This window comes from Miniopterus schreibersii, assembly GCF_964146895.1.
Source record: "Miniopterus schreibersii genome assembly, chromosome: 1".
NCBI classification, from domain to species: Eukaryota; Metazoa; Chordata; class Mammalia; order Chiroptera; family Miniopteridae; genus Miniopterus; species Miniopterus schreibersii.
The window spans coordinates 40,543,169-40,560,958 of record NC_138101.1 but is presented as its reverse complement, the minus strand read 5'-3'; the positions used below and the strand labels follow the sequence as shown (position 1 = coordinate 40,560,958).

At 43.3% G+C, this 17,790-nt stretch overlaps 1 protein-coding gene across 3 annotated transcripts in view; it reads left to right on the top strand.

Annotated features, from left to right (window-relative positions):
* The first annotated feature begins 637 nt into the window (after positions 1–637).
* The window catches only part of ADAMTS3 (ADAM metallopeptidase with thrombospondin type 1 motif 3), a 213,835-nt gene continuing 196,682 nt past the window's right edge, over positions 638–17,790 (top strand). For 2 of the 3 annotated variants that reach the window (XM_081148292.1, XM_081148291.1), the window contains exons 1-2: positions 997–1,179; positions 2,374–2,401. In XM_081148292.1, the coding sequence (XP_081004418.1) occupies positions 1,111–1,179; positions 2,374–2,401 (97 nt within the window). In that variant the 5' untranslated portion in view covers positions 997–1,110. Of the gene's footprint in view, positions 889–996; positions 1,180–2,373; positions 2,402–17,790 lie in introns of those variants that run through there. The other variant, XM_081148290.1, reaches the window with a different exon arrangement.

The following is a 17,790-nucleotide window of genomic DNA, read 5'->3' as shown; positions in this document are numbered from 1 at the left end:
GAGAGGAAGAGACGCTGGGGCCTGTGTACTCTAGCGATAAACAGAAGCAGCCAGTGAGTCAGGGAAGAGACGTGGTATCTTTTAAAATTAATATAAACTAATAAAAAGCATAAACAGGAACTTAAAGGGGGCGGGGACCACCCGCACCAAGCTAGGCGGGCGACTGGTGTCTGGAGGGGAGATCACCGCGTGCCTAAGACCTGGAGGTTGCAGGGGTGGTCTCGGGAGGCCCTCCCCTGGCCGGAGCCTGGTGGAGGCTGGAGGAGGTGACTTTCCTAAAGCTCGGCGCCGGTCCCGGACCCTCCCTCTTCCTATAATTAGCTCAACGCCCGTCTCGCCAGCCGGGCCCCGGGCTCCGCCGGACGGCCGCCCCGCTCGCCCACCTCGCGGGGAAGGGCGGATCTGGGGGTGGGTCGAGCCGGGGCCACACAGCCCCCCGCGCGGTTCCTAACCCTGACCCGGCCGCGCCGGGCTCCTCCCAGCCCTCCCGCGCCGGCCGCCCCGAGCGCGGGGGCGCGGGCCCGGGCCCCGCGTGACGTGGGCCCGGCGGGAGGGGCCGCGGGGCCGGCCGCCTTCTTAGCGCCCCGCGGGTCGCGGGCGGCGCGCAGACGAGCGCAGGGCGCGCGGCTCCCGCCCACCTCCTCCGGCCCCTCCGCGCCTCCGCCCCGCCGCCGCGCCGGGCGCCCTCTCCCCGCCTCCTCGGCTCGCCGCGCTCCTCCCGCCGAGCCTCCCGCGGCGCCCGGGGGACCCGCGTTCTCCGCGCTCCCCTCGGGGACCGATGCTGCTGGAGACGCCCGCGCAGAGCCGCTCGGGGCAGCGGTAGCGGAGCCCGTCCCCCGGCGCAGCCCGCGCGGGCTCCCGCACCTCCTCCTGCGCCGGCGAGGACGGGTGAGAAGGTGGAGCGGGCGACCGCCCCGGCCCGGCTCGCTCGCGTTTCATCTCCACGGAGGCAGAGCACGGAGGATCAGGGTGCTGGTTTTTTGTTGTTGTTTTTATTCTGCATTTTTTTTCCCTTTAATTTTTTTTTTTTTTTTTAAAGAAACTTATTTTGGGGGTGTGCGCTCTGGGCATTTGCTTTGCCCAGTAGTTGAAAAGTCATCTCGACTCGTGATGGTTCTCCTGTCACTTTGGTTGATAGCAGCCGCTCTGGTACAGGTTACGACTTCAGCTGATGGACAAGTAAGTGGAAAATAATAATAAAAACCTCAAACCCGACCTTTTCCCGAGAAAGTTGCCCCTTCCCCTCCTGCCGTCCCGCTCCCCTTCCCACCCGTCCCCGTTGTCCGGTGCGTTCAGGACCCGCGCTGCGCGGGGCGTTTGGGGTGGGGGCTGGAACCGCGCGGGAGGCTGCGACTCCCACCCGCGCCCGGGGCTGGCACCCGGGCTGCGCGCGGCGGCTCGGAACAGCCCTCGGTCCCCGCGGGGCGTGCGGGCTCCCCTCGGCGGCGGGCGGGCGGGCGCGGGTCCGGGAGCCCCGCGCTCCGGGCGCGCAGCCGGCGCCGGCTCCGCGGCGCTTTTCTCTCCTCGCGGACTCTCAGCTTCCCCGGGCGGCCAGAAGCGGGGGTTCAGGAAGCCCTCGGGCCGGCCGGGGCGCAGTCCAGCAGACACGTGTCCGGGGAGGACCGCGGCGGGCTGGGTTTGACAGTTGGGGAGGGGGCTGGGGACGTTTCCTGCCCAGCTTTTTCCTGGGCAGAGGCTGGAGGCGCGGGCGGCCTCCCTCCCCTCCCCCTCGGCCCAGCTCCTCCTCTGGAAGGCTGAGCGCGGCTCTGTTTCTTTTTGGCCCAGCCCCCACCCTTCGGAGACTCAAGGTGAAGCCCGATGCTCTCAGAAGAGTCCTCAGGAAGGCTCAGCTAGAGCTGCCGAGCCTCCTGCAGCAATGCCCATCGGCTCAGGGCCGGTGGGACCTTGGGTGCAGAGTAGGTCTGTGAGTCTTCTCTGGTCTGCCTGGTCTGCACGTAGGGTAAAAAATTCAGAATTGTTCATTCTTCGCTTCCAATCTGTTAAGTCAGGCCCCCTTTTAGGCTTCTTTTTGCACCTATAACGTAGAGACTTTATTTTCAAATCCTGACCCAGTATCTGGAGTTTTCAGAAAAGAATATTGAGTGTCACTATTTAATTTGTCTAACTTCATAAATGTTCAGTTAAAATTAAAATGGGCAAACCGTTGTGTGCCCCAAATTGTTACTGAACTGGCTCTTGCTCACCCTGCAAGAACCTTCTACAAACCCAGGTGCAGCCCGTAGGCACCGATCCGGTCTCCAGCATCTCCTGATTAGCTCCTGAAAAGCATTAATGGTAGAAATAAAACGCACAAGGTGATAAGATGAAACCCAGTAACTGTTTCTTTTTCTTACTTTCCCCCCTCCTTTCCAGGCTGGTAATGAAGAAATGATGCAAATAGGTAAGCCTTGTTCTCAGATGTCACTCTTATCTTAGTAGAACGTAGGAAATGAAGTAAGCTAAGCAAAATATTGTTTCTGAAATTTATCCCGTGGTTAAGAAAATGATTTGTAGTCCAGGAACATTTCTGTTCTTCTCTTCCTCTTTCTGGAGGAGAATCCCACTTTCCTCAGGCTGAGTTATGGTAAAAATTCCCCCCAGTTGGACTTTTCAGGCATCATTTTATTACCGTCTTTGGACAAGCCACTGGTAGGTTCTTGGAGGGTGATGTGGGGCTGGAAGAAGATATGGAGATAAATCAAATCAGATCAACCTGTGTAGCCTTAGGAGGAGCACAGCTGATCGGAGCAGAAGGCAAAGTATAAGAATGCTACGAAGAAGGGAAAAATGAAGTACAGAGGGCGGAAATTTTTCTTTTGAAAAGTTTTCCAGCTTTGAATAAACCCTCTGATGATTCTCTTACTCCATCTGCTTTGAAATGATTACCTACAAATGTGCAAGATACTATTAGATCCTTTGCAAATAACATCTAAAACTTCAGTATTACCGGATGTTGTGGGAATCAGTCCCATTTCATGGGTGAGGAGACTGAGGCCCAGAGAGTGTAAGTGACTTGAAACAGGTTGCTCCAAAGTCCATGGTCTTTTTGGAATTGTTTATAATAATATATTTGTTCTGAATTCAGAGACTGAAAGTGATCTGGCAAGAAGCCAGGCTCCATTCAAAGCCTTTTTATACACATTTAACTTGGGTTACTTTAAAAGATAATTTTTCTTTTTGGCAGAGTATTAGTCCATGTAAATTTTGTATTTGTCAAGTGATATTGTAAAGTCACCTTTTAAACAAAAAGTTTTTATTACTGCAAACATAGTTACAAGTCATTGCCCTTGTACTATGTGCCAGGCAGTCTTAATTGCTTTGTGCGCATGCATTATGTTATCTAATTCTCTCAACCACACTATAAATTATGAATACCATTGTGCCTATTTTATAAAGAAAATGAAGCTTGACAGGTTACATAGTTACCTGCCGTGGTACGTAGTGGAGAGCTGGGGGGATTCCATACTTGTGTAATGGGGGACCCCAAGATCCAGCCCCAGTGGTAGCTGTATATCAGCCTTCCTACTGACTGCTAATATAAATTACTTTGGTGGCCCTTTTCTGCAGGGAAGAAAGAAGTACAGGTATGCTTACATTTGGTAGGAGGGAGGTAAGTATCAGGTTGTTACAGAGGAGGGCAGGTCACTCTTAGGTTGTATTGCTAGAGATTTACTTGCCCCCAAGTTCCTCAGCTTTTGGGGATTTCTCTTTTATTATTACCATTTTTATTTACCATTTTCAAGTTGAGCCAAGATTGAAAATAAATTTTGACTCAAGTCTTGTGATGACAAAAGTGTAACTATCATTTGGCTTTGGGTTATAATCATTTATGTAGCTCTCAAGAAGGATTTAAAAGTATATTTTTTAAAAGTCTTACGTACAATAATGAGATCATTCTTCCCCGTTCCCATGCATAAAGGATTTGCTAATGTGGAGGTTTGGTAAAGTGCACGCCTCTACATATAAGGAACTTTTTTCTACTAATTGATTTTTTTTCTTTTAAATCCTCACCCAATGATATTTTTTCCATTGAGTTTTAGAGGGAATGAAAGGGAGGGGGAGGGAGGTGGAGAGAGAGAGAGACAGAGAGACAGAGATATGGAAGACATCGATGTGAGGGGGACGCATTGATTGGTTGCCTCCTGGCCCAAACCAGGGTGGGGATCAAACCTGAAAACCAGGTACATGCCCTTGAACCCTCGACCCTTTGGTGCATGGGCCGACACTCTAACCACTGAGCCACACCAACCGGGGCTCTAGTAATTGATATAAAAGTGATCTTATAAAACTGCCCAGAGGTGCTATTTGCTCAGTTGTACAATTAGGAAAGACTATTAAGGTTTGTAGAATTAATCAATTTATATTTGTTGCTCTACAAATCGGCTAGAGAAAATTCCATGGCTCTGAATAATTTCTAGATAATATGTCTCAGGAAGAGAGCAATTGAAATTAGTGACAAGCCGTAAATTATTAGGAAGCTAAGTTTTAAAAATACTTTCTATTGAAGTATAATATACATGCAGGATAGTGCACATGGGTGTATACCTTGCTGATTCTTCATGAAGGTAAACACTGTCCAGGAAAAACATTACCAGTGCTTGTGTCACGTTCATAGCACCACCGCGCATGAAGGTAACTGCTGTCTTCACTGCAGTGGGGTAGAGTAATTTTTCCAGGTTTTATTGTGTATGCTTTTTAGAAATGGAACCCTACAATACATACTCTTTAATATCTGGCTTAGGAAACCTGTTTTAAAAAATATATCTGATATGCTTCAAGCCTATAGACTGGAAAGGCTTCTTTTAGGTAGAAGGAAGGCACTTTAGTATGGGGGCAGGTTAGAATATATGTAGCTGTATCACCTATGTTGTGTGTCATAGGGGATATTACTTCTTTCCTTCTCTGTCCACCCAGTGGAAAAATGCCCTCTTTTTGTGTGGGCAAGTGTGATTCACCCTAGAGAAAAGGGGCAAATAGGCTTTGAACTGTGACTTAGTTCTCTGCTTCTTTGTCAGCCAGAGGAAGTACCTACCTACCTACCTACCTACCTACCTTCCTACCTACCTACCTATTTACACCCATATACATCCCCCCAAAATGTATACATATTTTAACAGCTGATAGCTCAATTTTGAAAATGAAATGTATTTTAATAAACACTGCCTTTATAATTATTCAAAGTGTGTGTATACATGCATACAGGTGCATGTGTGAATGTGTATGCATTGTGTATATATGTGTAGGTGTGTTTCACTAGGTCACTAACATACTTCTGTGGCATATCAAGGTGTTCTTTTTATTCCTGACTCAGAATATGGCCTTGCTAGGAGGCCTAGGGTAGTTGTGGGCAGGGACACTTACTCTGTGACACATGTGGCTTAGAAAATAAACATAGTTCTGTAGAAATTGGAGCATCCAAAAAAGAATTCTCTGAGTCTTGTTTCATAAGCGACCACTTTGAGCTTACCTGAGCATTGTTAGAGGAACAGTCATTGTGAGGCTTTGGTGTTAAGCTGTCTTCCAGACCCCACCCCCTCTCTTGGAATTGGGGCCTGTTCATCTTTCTGTGCCCTATTGCTGCTTCCCAGCTTCAAATTCAATTATGTGTCATTCTTAACAAAATGAAGCTGCTAGTCATGTTCTCCAAAATACCCAGTTTACTGAGAGATAATTTTTTTTAGATTATTTAATATTTTATACTTTAATATTTCAAGAAAGCAAAAATACCCCTCCCCCCAAAACCTTTTAGACTGAGAAATAATGTTTAATCATTTGCAGGAATCTCTTTGGTTTTCAAGGATTAGTGTGAGTCACTTCACCTAGTCCTTGGCATATAGTAAGCATCTCCTCTACTGTAGCCCTCATGAGAGCAAGGACTGTCTTGATGACTGCTGTCCCCAATAAAACAGGGCTTGGAACCTGTGGGTCCTCAAATATTTGTTGTTCCATGAATTGATCTAGCAAGCAGGATATTATGACATTGGGATTTACCTGTGTTCTGAAATTTCTTAAATGCTCTTGTTCTGTGTCCCTCTTCAGGTTTAATTGGTCCACAAGAAAATGAGGATGATGACAATGGCCATACAATTAATTATTCAGTGTTATCAAGGCTTCTTATGACTTCACTTTTCACCCCGCGAAGCTCAGGGGCCTAGGCTTATTGGTTTTTATACCCTTTTCTTTTTGTGCTTCATAAGTATTTAACAAATTGAATTATGTGCAGGTTTTAAAGGCCCACTAATTTTGCACTAAAGTCTACTTGGGATCCTTTGCCCTGTTGCTGGCATCAGGGGAAATAAAATAAGCTAAGATTGAAATCTATCAATCTGGTTTGCCCCCAGCAGTACTAAAAGGTGTGGTTTAAAAAGGGCTACACAGATCCTTTGTAAAATTTCGAATTTTAGCTGCCCAAGCCATTATTCTTCCTTGTAGCTTAAGATCATGCGCTTGACTGACTTAGCTCCCACCCCTCCACTGAGCATCATAATGGTTAATGTTACTGCTTTTAGCTTCTTAGGTGAAGATGTCAATAAATGCAGCATGTTATCTATCACCAGTAACTTATTATTGCTGTTTATCTGAAGTATTTCTTCCACATACTTTCACTGTTTGCTCTTGTCATTTTACCAAATAATCATGATACTGCTCAGAAATGTTAAGAAATCCCCAAGGCCACCTCTGCTTCCAGAATGATTATCTCTAAATAGTCTTTGCTTGTGAGTAGTAACATAGATTACCTTGGAAATCCATTAGGGGCAATTCCAAATTGTCTGGTAAAATCCTGAATGATTTCAAGATGAGGAGTTTGGTTATACCACTTGGACTGGATACATTGACAGTGATGACTTAGATGAAACTTTAATGCTTCCCCAAAGAGGATCGCTGTTACTAGAATTTTAGGCTCCCTCTCTCTAGTATTCCTCTAATAGGGATCAGCTTTTACTCCTAAGCTGTGCTACTCTGTTGTTATAAATTGCTGAATTGTTCTTTTAATTAATCAGTTTTTGCTCTGATTATAGAAGTTTCGCATGTGCCCATTATAATCGTCTTCTTTAACTTTTCTGTTTCCCAGATTTTTGACAATTGTCCCAAATGTGAAACTGTTGTTATAATTTAGCATATTCTTATTCAGTCTTCCTTTAATACACACGTGTGTTTTGTATATCTGTTTTTGTTTCAACATTTTAGTATAATTTTCCCTATCATTACAACCTTCTTGTAAACATCATTTTAATCCCATCGTACGAAAAAACCTGAATTGACGCGCTTACTTCCCTAGCGTTACTCGTTTTCTCGTGATGGTGAGTGTTGCTGCACCGTGTTGTACGAAGAGCATCGCCTGCTTTTCAAATGACCACTTCAGGAGAGACCTAGGAGTTGATGACTGAGTGAAAGCAAGTTAACATGATGCATTTTAACAAATGGGTTTAGAAAAAGTTTGTATGACCTGAACGCCTGTTAGCAATACAGAAAAGTGTCGATTTAAAAAATACTAATTTTGATTTAGTTTTGTCTCCATTCTTCTTGACATTTGAATAGAATTTTTAAATATTTGGTTATATAGTCCCTGAAAGATGAAGTGAATTAATCAGTTTTCTAGTTATCAAGTACCCCGAAGTACGAGCAATTATATTATAAAAATGTTTTGTAATGTTACTTGTACTGTGAGAAGATTCATCCACATCACAGTAGAATTTGAGAGTTGCATGTTCTGTCGAGTGGATAGGGAAGCGTGGGAAGCGTTTTCTAGCTTTGGAATCTCTGTTCCCACATGTAATTGATCCATCCTAATTTTCCAAATACGTTTACATGACTTTGCTGACTGACTATAAATCCCTAGGAGAGATTCTGTGGTAAAATGTCAGCCTCCTGTTTATAAAAATGATTGCCACAAATTCAGCATGATGAATCTTTATGGAATTTAGAACAAATTGTGAGCAGCATGAAACAGTCTATTACGTTGTTGAAGTGACTAATAAAACAAAAACCATATTTAGGAAAGTTTGTAGAAAGCAAATAGGATTAAGTCTATGAATCTTCAAATATTGTGGTCTTAGATATTCAATCACATTACCTACAATTTTTCTTCATATAGAGTACATATATTTTTAAATGCAAACAAATAAAAATAAAAAGAATGATTGAAATTATTATTCATATGATTTGAATTCTTTATTTTATATGTAAACACTTAGGCCTTCTACATGTAGAGTCCAGTCCTCAATCGTGACTCTAACCCGTCTACCCCGAGAGCGCCTGCTCGCATCCCTCCCCTTTCCTCCTGGGCTGACCCCTGCCCCCCCCAAGCAGACTAGAATGGTGGGTGGTGGTGGTGGCCTGGGTGGCGCTTGTTAGACACTGTTCCCCAAGCAGAGCCTCACGGTGACCCTGCACTTGGGGGTCTGCTGACCCAGGCCTCTCCTCATGCTGATGGGCAGCGCTGCTCGGCCGGCGGCGCACATAGCACAGGGCAGAGTGGGGTGAGCGGGGAGACGCCCCCACGGAGTTCACCCCACCCGCACTGTGTGCACCCACGCAGTCCTTTCTCCTCTCCTCCCTTCACTGATTGAAATCCCGTTGTTCCATTGCATTGAGAGAAAACTCCTATATTGATTATGACTCCTTTGAATGCACGTAACAGGAACTGAGTTGACACTGGGTAAGGAAAACAAAATTGGCCAGGTAATCACAGTCAGGTATGGCTGGATCTGAGAGCTCAGGAGTGCCAGGGACCCCCCTTCCCTCCCTATCTTGCAGTCCCTCCCTCCCTCCCTCTGTCCATCTGTCCCTGTGTGTTCCCTTTGTTTCTCTATCATGATAAAATTGTGGTGCCCCCTCCCCCTCCCCCTCCCCCTCCCCCTCAAGGGTGGCAGTACTGTGGTCAGGCCTCTAGCCCGGCACTCTGCCTCTCACCCCCTAGTCCAGCCGGAATACTCGTGTTTTGACAGCTCCGGGCAAGTTCCCGGTAGGGCTTGGTTGGCCGCCTGGCTTGAGCCTAAGGTCATCCTTGACCCATGCACTGTGGTGGGCAGGCAGTGCTCTGAGGGGCCTCCTTGGAGATATTTCGCCCTTGACTTACAGGGACTGAGTGTAGAGTGTGGGGTGGTTCCCCTGAGGGAAGCTGGCACGGAGTGTGGGACGGGTGCTGGGTGGCACTCATGTACAGGTGCCCACTGCGGGAACTGGTGGCGGTGGCAGGCAGAGTAATGGCTCCAAAGGCGCCCACTTCTGAACCCCTGGAACCTGTGACTGTGTTATCTTACATGGCAAAGAGCAATTAAGTTTGCAGTGGAACGAAGGTTGCTAACCAGTTGACCTTAGAATAGAGAGATGATCCTGGATTATCCAGAGGGGCATCCTTACCAGCGGTAGAGGTCGGTGCAGGAAGATGGCTGCGGGAGAAGGACGTGGTGCGTGTTGCTGGTTTCGAAGACGAAGGGAACCGTAAGCCAGGAGACAGGGAGGCCTCTGGGAGTTGAAAAAGGCAAGGAAACAGACCATTCCCAGAGTTTCTAGAAGGAATACAGTCCCGCTGACATCTTGATTTTAGCCCCGTGTAACTAATTTCAGACTCATGCCCTCTAGAACTGTAGCATGACAAATTCGTGTTGTTTTAAGTCACCAAGTTCGTGGCAGTTTGTTATGGCAGCAACAGGACAGTAATGCAGAGGCCCTGTGGACTGTCCCAGTTTCTCATACTTTTGTTAAACCATGAGCCAGAGTGTTTTAGATTTGGAAAATATAATTACCACAAGTAATGTTTCAGTGAAAGTCTTTCAAAATGCTGTCCACATTTCTTATCTGTCATATTTTCCCCAGCCTTTGGCCCTGGAGACAAGCGCTGATTTTTCTGGCTTTAAATTCTAGACTCAAAAGTCTGTATCAACAATATCTATCAATAAATTGTAAGATGAGTGAGAAATATTAATTTTTAGGATGTCTAATTTAGGTCTCAAGTCTGCAAAACTTGCAATGATGATTAGTACAGCCAGTAGAAATGCTGCTTTAAAAACTAAGATTGGAATGTTAAAATTTTGGCATTTGGGCCTTACTTGAAAAATTCATTCTCTTCTACTTGTTTTTCTGTTATTGATTATTTGATTATCTTAAGATGTAGCAAAAAAAAAAAAAGAGAGAAAAAGAAAAATACTGTATATATCTATATTTTAAATAACATTTTTCTTCAGGCTTCTTTTATTTTCTTGAAACCTCTTCTCTTACCTGATTTCATGTTCTGGAACAGTTAAGAATGTGCTGTTCTTTCCTAAATAACTCTCTTGAACATAAACATTGTGCAATTGCAACAAATATTTATGAAATAGCCAGATGAAAAAAAATGAGAAGAATTTTTAAGTGTACAACTATTTGTTCTTTCTTAATGAGTAAGAATAACCCCCAAAACACCCTTTCGTTTTTGCTTTAAATAGCTTGTTAAAAACCTTTTGACTATGAAAATGGATTTGTGACTAAAATAAAAGACATCAAAGCGTTTCTCTGCCTAGAGGAGATGAAGTGAGGAGAAAGAATTTGGCTGTGCTCAGAAGTTCATCATGTGTCACAATTAATTTTTAATTGCCTTCAAGAGAAGATGTGCCCCCTTTGCCTATAGTATTCACAGCCTCGAGAAGCCCTTTGGCGTGTGGTGTTCTTTTTAAGGTCCACTTTTCACCCTACTCACATCTTTCCTGGAGTAGCTGGCTCCTGTCATTTCTGATGAAAGTCATTCTCTTTTCTTTGGCTCGGGATTTGGAAATGTTGTTGGAGCTACTTCTTTAGTAGATCTTGAAAATGCTTATTTGACTTCATTCTTGTGGCCAGATTGTTGCATCCTGACAATTTATACCTGATAAAGGAAATTGCCTGTGTGAACTGCCTTTTTGTAATAGAGCAATCAGCCAACTCCTGGGAGAGAATCCCAGTCTCTGGTTTGGGTAATGGAGCAAGAGCTGTGACATCATCCTGGACCTTAGGCCCTCCGTTGACATGGAGCTCAGGTCTCTTGGAACTGCATCGGAAACACAAGCCGGGGTGGGGCTGGAGTGGGGGAGAGGCCTGCGGGGTGCTAGGACATGCTTGTAAGGAATCGCAAACTGACTTCCTTCTTTTGTCGCTCTCGCTAAAGGGTGATGGTGATGGTGATAACACCAGCTAATTTTTCATTTATTGAAATGTTATTAGATGGGGCAAGCCCTGTATGTGCCCTACCTTGTTTGATTCCTATTTTTATCCATATTTTACAGATAACCTCTCTGAGCCTTAATTTTCATAATATACTTGCAGGATGCCAAATTGTGTATCAGCTTGAAACCAACCGGAATTCAAACACAGAGCTTTCTGACTCAGACCTTTAGTGCTCAACCATCACGCCTTACCCCCTCCTTGCCTGGTATTAAAGCCACATTGCATCAATCACAGCATTCCAATAATCTGTGTGCCTGCAGTGGCTTTGGTCTTAATTAGATCAGCTAAAAATTGCTGTGATATATGGGAGCTTTGTAGTGCAGTCCCTCCAGGTCCTAGCGGTGTTGACTGTACTACTGAACACGTCTGTTCTCTTACTATTCTATAGTGTGGTCTTGAACATGTGCTGGGGACACCTAGTCTCCCTAGGAGATATTTGTGTATCATTCTATAACATACTTAGATACTGAACTAGCTGTCCTCAGTTTTGAGCATATGTGACTGAAATTGTGAAGGAATTAGGAGGATCCCTGAACATGGGCCACAGTGTCATACTGTGGGAGCACTCTCTCCCAAGAGTTCCCACTTCCAAAAATAATCACTGATTTTTTATTTTACCCCGAAGACTGATGTACACTGGGAACACTTATACACAGTTAAGATACCACATGTCTGCCCCAAAGAGCTTAAAATCTCTCTAAGGACAAGGCATAGGCATGGAACTTATCTTCCGTAGAGATTTTTATAACTTTATGCAAACTGCATGACAGCAAGAACTGGGAAGCTTAGACCAGGAGAGCTGTATTCTGGACAAGTTAGCAGGGACAATTTTTTAGAAAAGATGGGGCTTGAGATAGACCATGGGGGCTGGGTTGAATCTGCACAGATGATGAGAAGCAGCAGTTTTTTCCTCCTGGATGATACAGTAGAGCAGGGCTGTGAAGGCAGGCCCGATTTAGCTGGGTCTGGTGAGCACGTTGAATGTTTTGATAGGCTAATATGGGAGATGGTGCTGAAAAGAAATTAGGGACAGAGTGCAGAGGGCCTTAAATCTCAAAGTTAAATTTTGATTTGCTGAAGTTACTCATTCTTTGAGTTTCACTTCCTTACTTGTAAAGTGAGATGATTTTTTAAAAAAAATCCTCATTTGAGGATATTTTTTCCATTGATTTTCAGAGAGAGTGGAAGGGGGGGGGAGAAACATCGGTGTGAGAGAGAGACATCGATTGGTTGCCTCCCTTGAGGGTCTCAAACCTGCAACCCAGGTACATGCCCTTGACCGGAATCGAACCGAATGCCCTTTGGTATGCAGGGCAACGTTCTAACCATGGGCAACCCAGGCCAGGGCTAAAGTGAGAAGATTTGATTAATAGATGGTCTTTCAAGCAATATTTAGGTCTAACATAAAAAAATATCAATTTTCTGGATCTATTTATCCTGAAGTAATGATGAGCCATTTAAACTATTCAGAGAGAATAGCTTAGTAATATTAATACTTAACATTTATTGAGCACTTACTATGTGCCAAACAGTATTCTAAGCATTTTGGACTAGGCTATTTAATTTTTAGAACACTTCTATGAATTAGATACTTTTTACCCTCATTTTTACAGATGAGTACTGACATGAAAAGTCTTAAATGACCAAAATCACAAAGGTAATAACGTGGTACAACCTAGGCATTTTATTATTTATATTTATTTATTTATTTATTTATTATTTTTTAAATTATTTTTTGTTTTTCTCCCTGGTCAGTGTAGCTCAGTTGGTTGGCTGTCGTCCTGTGCACCAAAAGGTTGCTGGTTCAATTTGCAGTCAGGACACAAGCCCGGGTTGTGGGCTTGATCCCCAGTGAGGGGCATGCAGGAAACAGCTGGTAGATATTTCACTTTCACATTGATGTTTCCCTCTCTCCTTCTCCCTTTCTCTCTCTAAAAAATCTTTAAAGTATTTTTTATTTTTCAATCAAGTTGACATACAATATTCTGTTAGTTTCAGGTGTACAACATAGTGCTTAGACGTTTATATAACTTAAGTGATCACCCAGATAAACCTAGTGCCCATCTGACATTATACATAGTTAATACAGTATTATTGGCTATATTATCTATGCCATACTTTACATCCCCATGACTATTCTGTAGCTACCAGGTTGTACTTCTTAACCCCTTTCACTTTGTCACCCACGCCCCAACCTCCCCCATGTGTCAGCCATCAGAATGTTCTCTGTATCTATGAGTTTGTTTCTATTTTTTTTTATTTTGTTTTTTAGATTCCACATAGAAGTGAAGTCCTAGGTATTTGTCTTTCTCTATCTCACTTACTTCACGCAGCACAGTACTCTTTAAGTCTGTCTGTGTTGCTACAGATGGCAAGATTTCTTTCTTTCGTATAGCTGAGTCACTGTGTACATGCACCATTTCCTCCTTACCCATTCATCTATTGCTGGACAGTTAGGTTGCTTCCATATTGTAGTTAATGCTGCAAGGAACATATGGGTGCATATATCTTTTTAATTTTGGGTTTTTCTGGATAAATATCCAGAAGCAGAATTGTTGGGTCCTTCTTTCTCTTGTTATAGCCTTTGTTTTAAAGTCTATTTTGTCTGGTTTAAGTATTGATACCCTAGCTTTTGTTGTTGTTGTTTCCATTTTCATGAAATATCTTTTTCTATACCTTTACTTTCAGCCTGTGTGTGTCTTTTGATCTGAAGTGAGTTTCTTGTAGATGGCATATGTAAGGGTGTTGTTTTGTTATCCACTCAGCCTCCAAATGTTTTTTGATTGGAACATTTATTTACATTTAAAGTAATCATTGCTAGATATGTAGTTATTTCTATTTTATTCATATTTTATATTTTATATATATATTTTTTTTCCTTAGAAAAGTTCCTTTAACATTTCTTATAATATTGGTCTGGTGGTGATGAACTTTTCATGTGTGCAAAGCGATTTATCTCTCTCAATTCTAAGTGATAGCCTTTTTGGGTAGAGTAATCTTGGTTATAGGTCCTTGCTTTGATCACTTTGAATATTTTGTGCCAGTCCCTTTTGGCTTGCAAAGTTTCTGTTGAAAAATTAGCTGACATCTTATGGGAGCTCCCTTATAAGTAACTGCTTTTCTCTTTCTGCTTTTAAGATTCTCTTTTTGTCTTTAACCTTTGGCATTTTAATTATTATGTGTCTTGATGTGGACCTCTTTGGCTTCATCTTGTTTGGGACCCTCTGCACTTCCTGGGTTTGTATGTCTATTTCCTTCACCAGGATAGGGAAGTTTTCAGTCATTTTTTCTTCAAAGAGGTTTTCAATTTCTTTCTTTCTTCTTCTTCTGGCATTCCTATGATATGATATGATTATTCTTCAGTTCTGACTGGTTGATTTTTATGTTTCCTATCTACATTATTATGTCTCCTATCTATTTGATGAAGTTTTCACTGATATCAGTATTTTGAATTCTGCATCTTGTAGATTGCTTGTCTCCATTTTGTTTAGTTTTTTTTCTGGAGTTTTGTCCTGTTCTTTCATTTGGGACATGTTTCTTTGTCTCCTCATTTTGGCTGCCTCTCTGTGTTTGTTTTTATGGATTAGGTAGAGCTGCTATATCTCCTAGTCTTAGTAGAGTAGCCTTATGTAGTAGGTGTCCTGTGGGGCCTTGTGGTACAGTCTCCCTGGTCATTTGTGTCAGGTGCTCTAGGTGTGTCCTTGTGTGTGCCTTCCTGTTGTAGTTGAGCCTTGATTGCTGTTGGCACATCAATGGAAGGGATTGATCCACAGGCTGATTGGTTGTCAGGACTGGCCATGACTACTGTGGAGGAACTGTTGTGCAGGAGTGACCCTATGGAACAGGATTCACTTTAGCAGGGCTCTGGTGCCTGGTGAGTCTGCCCTTTGAGTGTGCTGATGTGGAGGTGATTGGGTGGTGTTCTGGTGTAGTCTGAAGCTAGCCACCTGGTGTGTTGGTTCTGGGGCCTCTTGGGAGGTTCAGGCCAAGATCATCTGCTGCCTGAGCCCTGCCCTGGGTCAATTGGTATGAGCTACAAAGTGATCTGCAGGTGGTTGCCACTTGTGATGGGCTTGGAGGTGCCTGGGAGAGGCCAAACTGTGAACTGTTGCTGGCTGCCGGAACCTAGGCATTTTAAATGTGGGGCTTTGAAACAATTTTCCTGGAAATAATTTAGGGTAATATTTTTGTACAATTTATACAGTATTTGGTAGTGACAAATTATATGTGGGGAGTAAGGACTTGGCACTTGCAGATTTTTGGTGTGAGGTGATGAGGACTTGAAGGTGATTGGAAGAAAGGGGAGAAATTTCTAAGGAGAAATCAGTAAGACTTGCATGATATTAATTGGGAGAAAAGCTAAAATGAAGTCAGTTTTCTAGCCTGGATTTTTTGGAGATTGAGCTCATCATGATCAGAAAGAATGAAGTCAAGAAGGCAAACTAAATGTTCAAGTAAAATGAGAAGTTTGCTTTAGATATTTTAAGGGTGAAGAGAGTGTAAGAAACATTATTCTCAGCAGAGAGCTGTTCTGCTCAGGTTTCAGTATAAGAGAACTTCTTTTTCTCTTTTAACCTATATTTACTGAGGGCCTATTATGTGTGGGGTATCATGCTTAAACACAGATGTGTGTAAATGGGTCCAAAGCCTCAGAAATAATCAGAGTTTGGAAACTATTGGAAAAGTCTAACACTGTTGACATTAAAACAGAAAGTCTGACTAGCTCCAAGGTCTTTAAATATATGGAAACATAGAACATTAACTCTTAAGATCCTCTGATGTGCGTTGTGTAATATTTGTGTATGTGTGGTTACAGATGTATACATATGTCACACATATATACATACATGTAAATTTACACAATAATTTTTTTTTTTTCATGCAGCACAAAGGAAAAGAAGGTGTGAGGTTAAAATCTAGACTAAGGAATTTAGATGTGAGAGGACTCCCTGACAAGGAGAATTGTTAGGGTTATAATTAGACTGCCAGCAGAAATGTGACAATACTTTTTCTTAAAGGTAGTTCAAGTTTCTGAGATGATCCAGAATAAAAACATAGCCTGCCTACCTGCCTGGGTTCTGAACAAGTTGAGAAATAGTACATCTAAAGACATAGTGAAAGTCTGTTTAACACATAGGCTGGGATGAATGCAGGGCTCTCATTTGCTGAGGCTTGTTCTGGCTGACAGTGCACCCCATCTGGCTGGGGCAGGCCAGCTCCTGGGGTAATGGAAGAGAACGTGTGCTCCTTAGCATGGTCCTTCCCAGGAAGAAGAATGATGAGGGAGGTGCTGAGCTTTGCAGACTTCTTATTTTCCCAGACTTACCAATCACATACTTCACTCTGCTGGGGGAAGGGTGAGTTAATGGGGATAAAGAGGCCCGGACTGAGAAAACTCTTTCCGCATAGAGCAGCAGCTGGTTAAAGCGCTCTACCTCTAACCTAAGCAAAAATAATGCCATCTACTTGAGATGCCTTAATTGTAAGAAAGAGACAGAGATTAGATGATTTTTCAAGGTCATTTTTATTTTTGATCCGTATAGTTATAATTCTTTGAATATCCAAAGGAATTGCAAAGTGGGGGCTAATTTCCTGATGCCTGCTTCTAAGTAAGAGTGAGGGGTTCTGTGTCAGCTTTCTAGTAGGTCAATTTAGAATTTCAGATACCCTTTCGGGCTCAGACTGCTCCCATTTATTCATTTATTCATTCACAGATATTTATTGAATGACTTCAGGGTCTGTTTTAGGCACTGTGGAACTGTAGTGAAGGGAACAGATTAAAAGAAACTCCTGCCCTCCTGAAGCTTATATGCTAGGAGGTATAAAGAAACAATAAAAATAATAAACATGCAAATTAAACTTATTGTTTGAGATAGTGACGACAAGTTTTGTGAAGAAATGTGAAATACGAAAGGGGGATAGAGAGTGATGAGGCAGTTACTGGTAATCAGGACAGACTTCACATTTAAGCAGAGGCCTGAAGGAACTGAGGGGTGAGCCATGTACCTGTCTTGGGGGAAAGACACTGGGCAGAGAAAACAGTAAGTACAGTGACCTTGAGATGGGAGGATTCCCAGTGCTGGGCTGTGAGCTCTTCTACTCTAGGATGGGTTTGGAGGAGAAGTGTGACCTGATCTGCTACTTTAATTACTCTAGCTCTTTACTGGAGATAACCTTTATTGAAGATAAAGGGTAAGAGCAGAAACAAGAATGGTTATGAGGTTCATTCAAAACTGAGACGATGGTGGTTTGGCTTAGGGTAGTAGCAGGGGAGGTGGTGAGCAGTGGTCAGAGTCTGGAGGTATTTCGAAGGTAGTCCATAGAATTTGTGAAGAGATTTGGTGTGTGGTGTGAGAAGAGTTAAGGATGGTTTAATCGAGTTTTTGATCTGAGTTACTTGGAGGATAGAGTTGCCATTTACTGATGCAGGCGAGGGACAGATATGGATGCAGAAGGATAGGAAGTTTACTCTTGGAAATGTTAAATTGAGGTGCCTAGTGAATATCCACATGGAGAGGATCTGTAGGCAACTGCATGACGGAAAAAGAGCTCTCGGATGAAGCCTGGGCTAGAGATACACAATTGTGAAGGCATTCAAAATCATGGGAC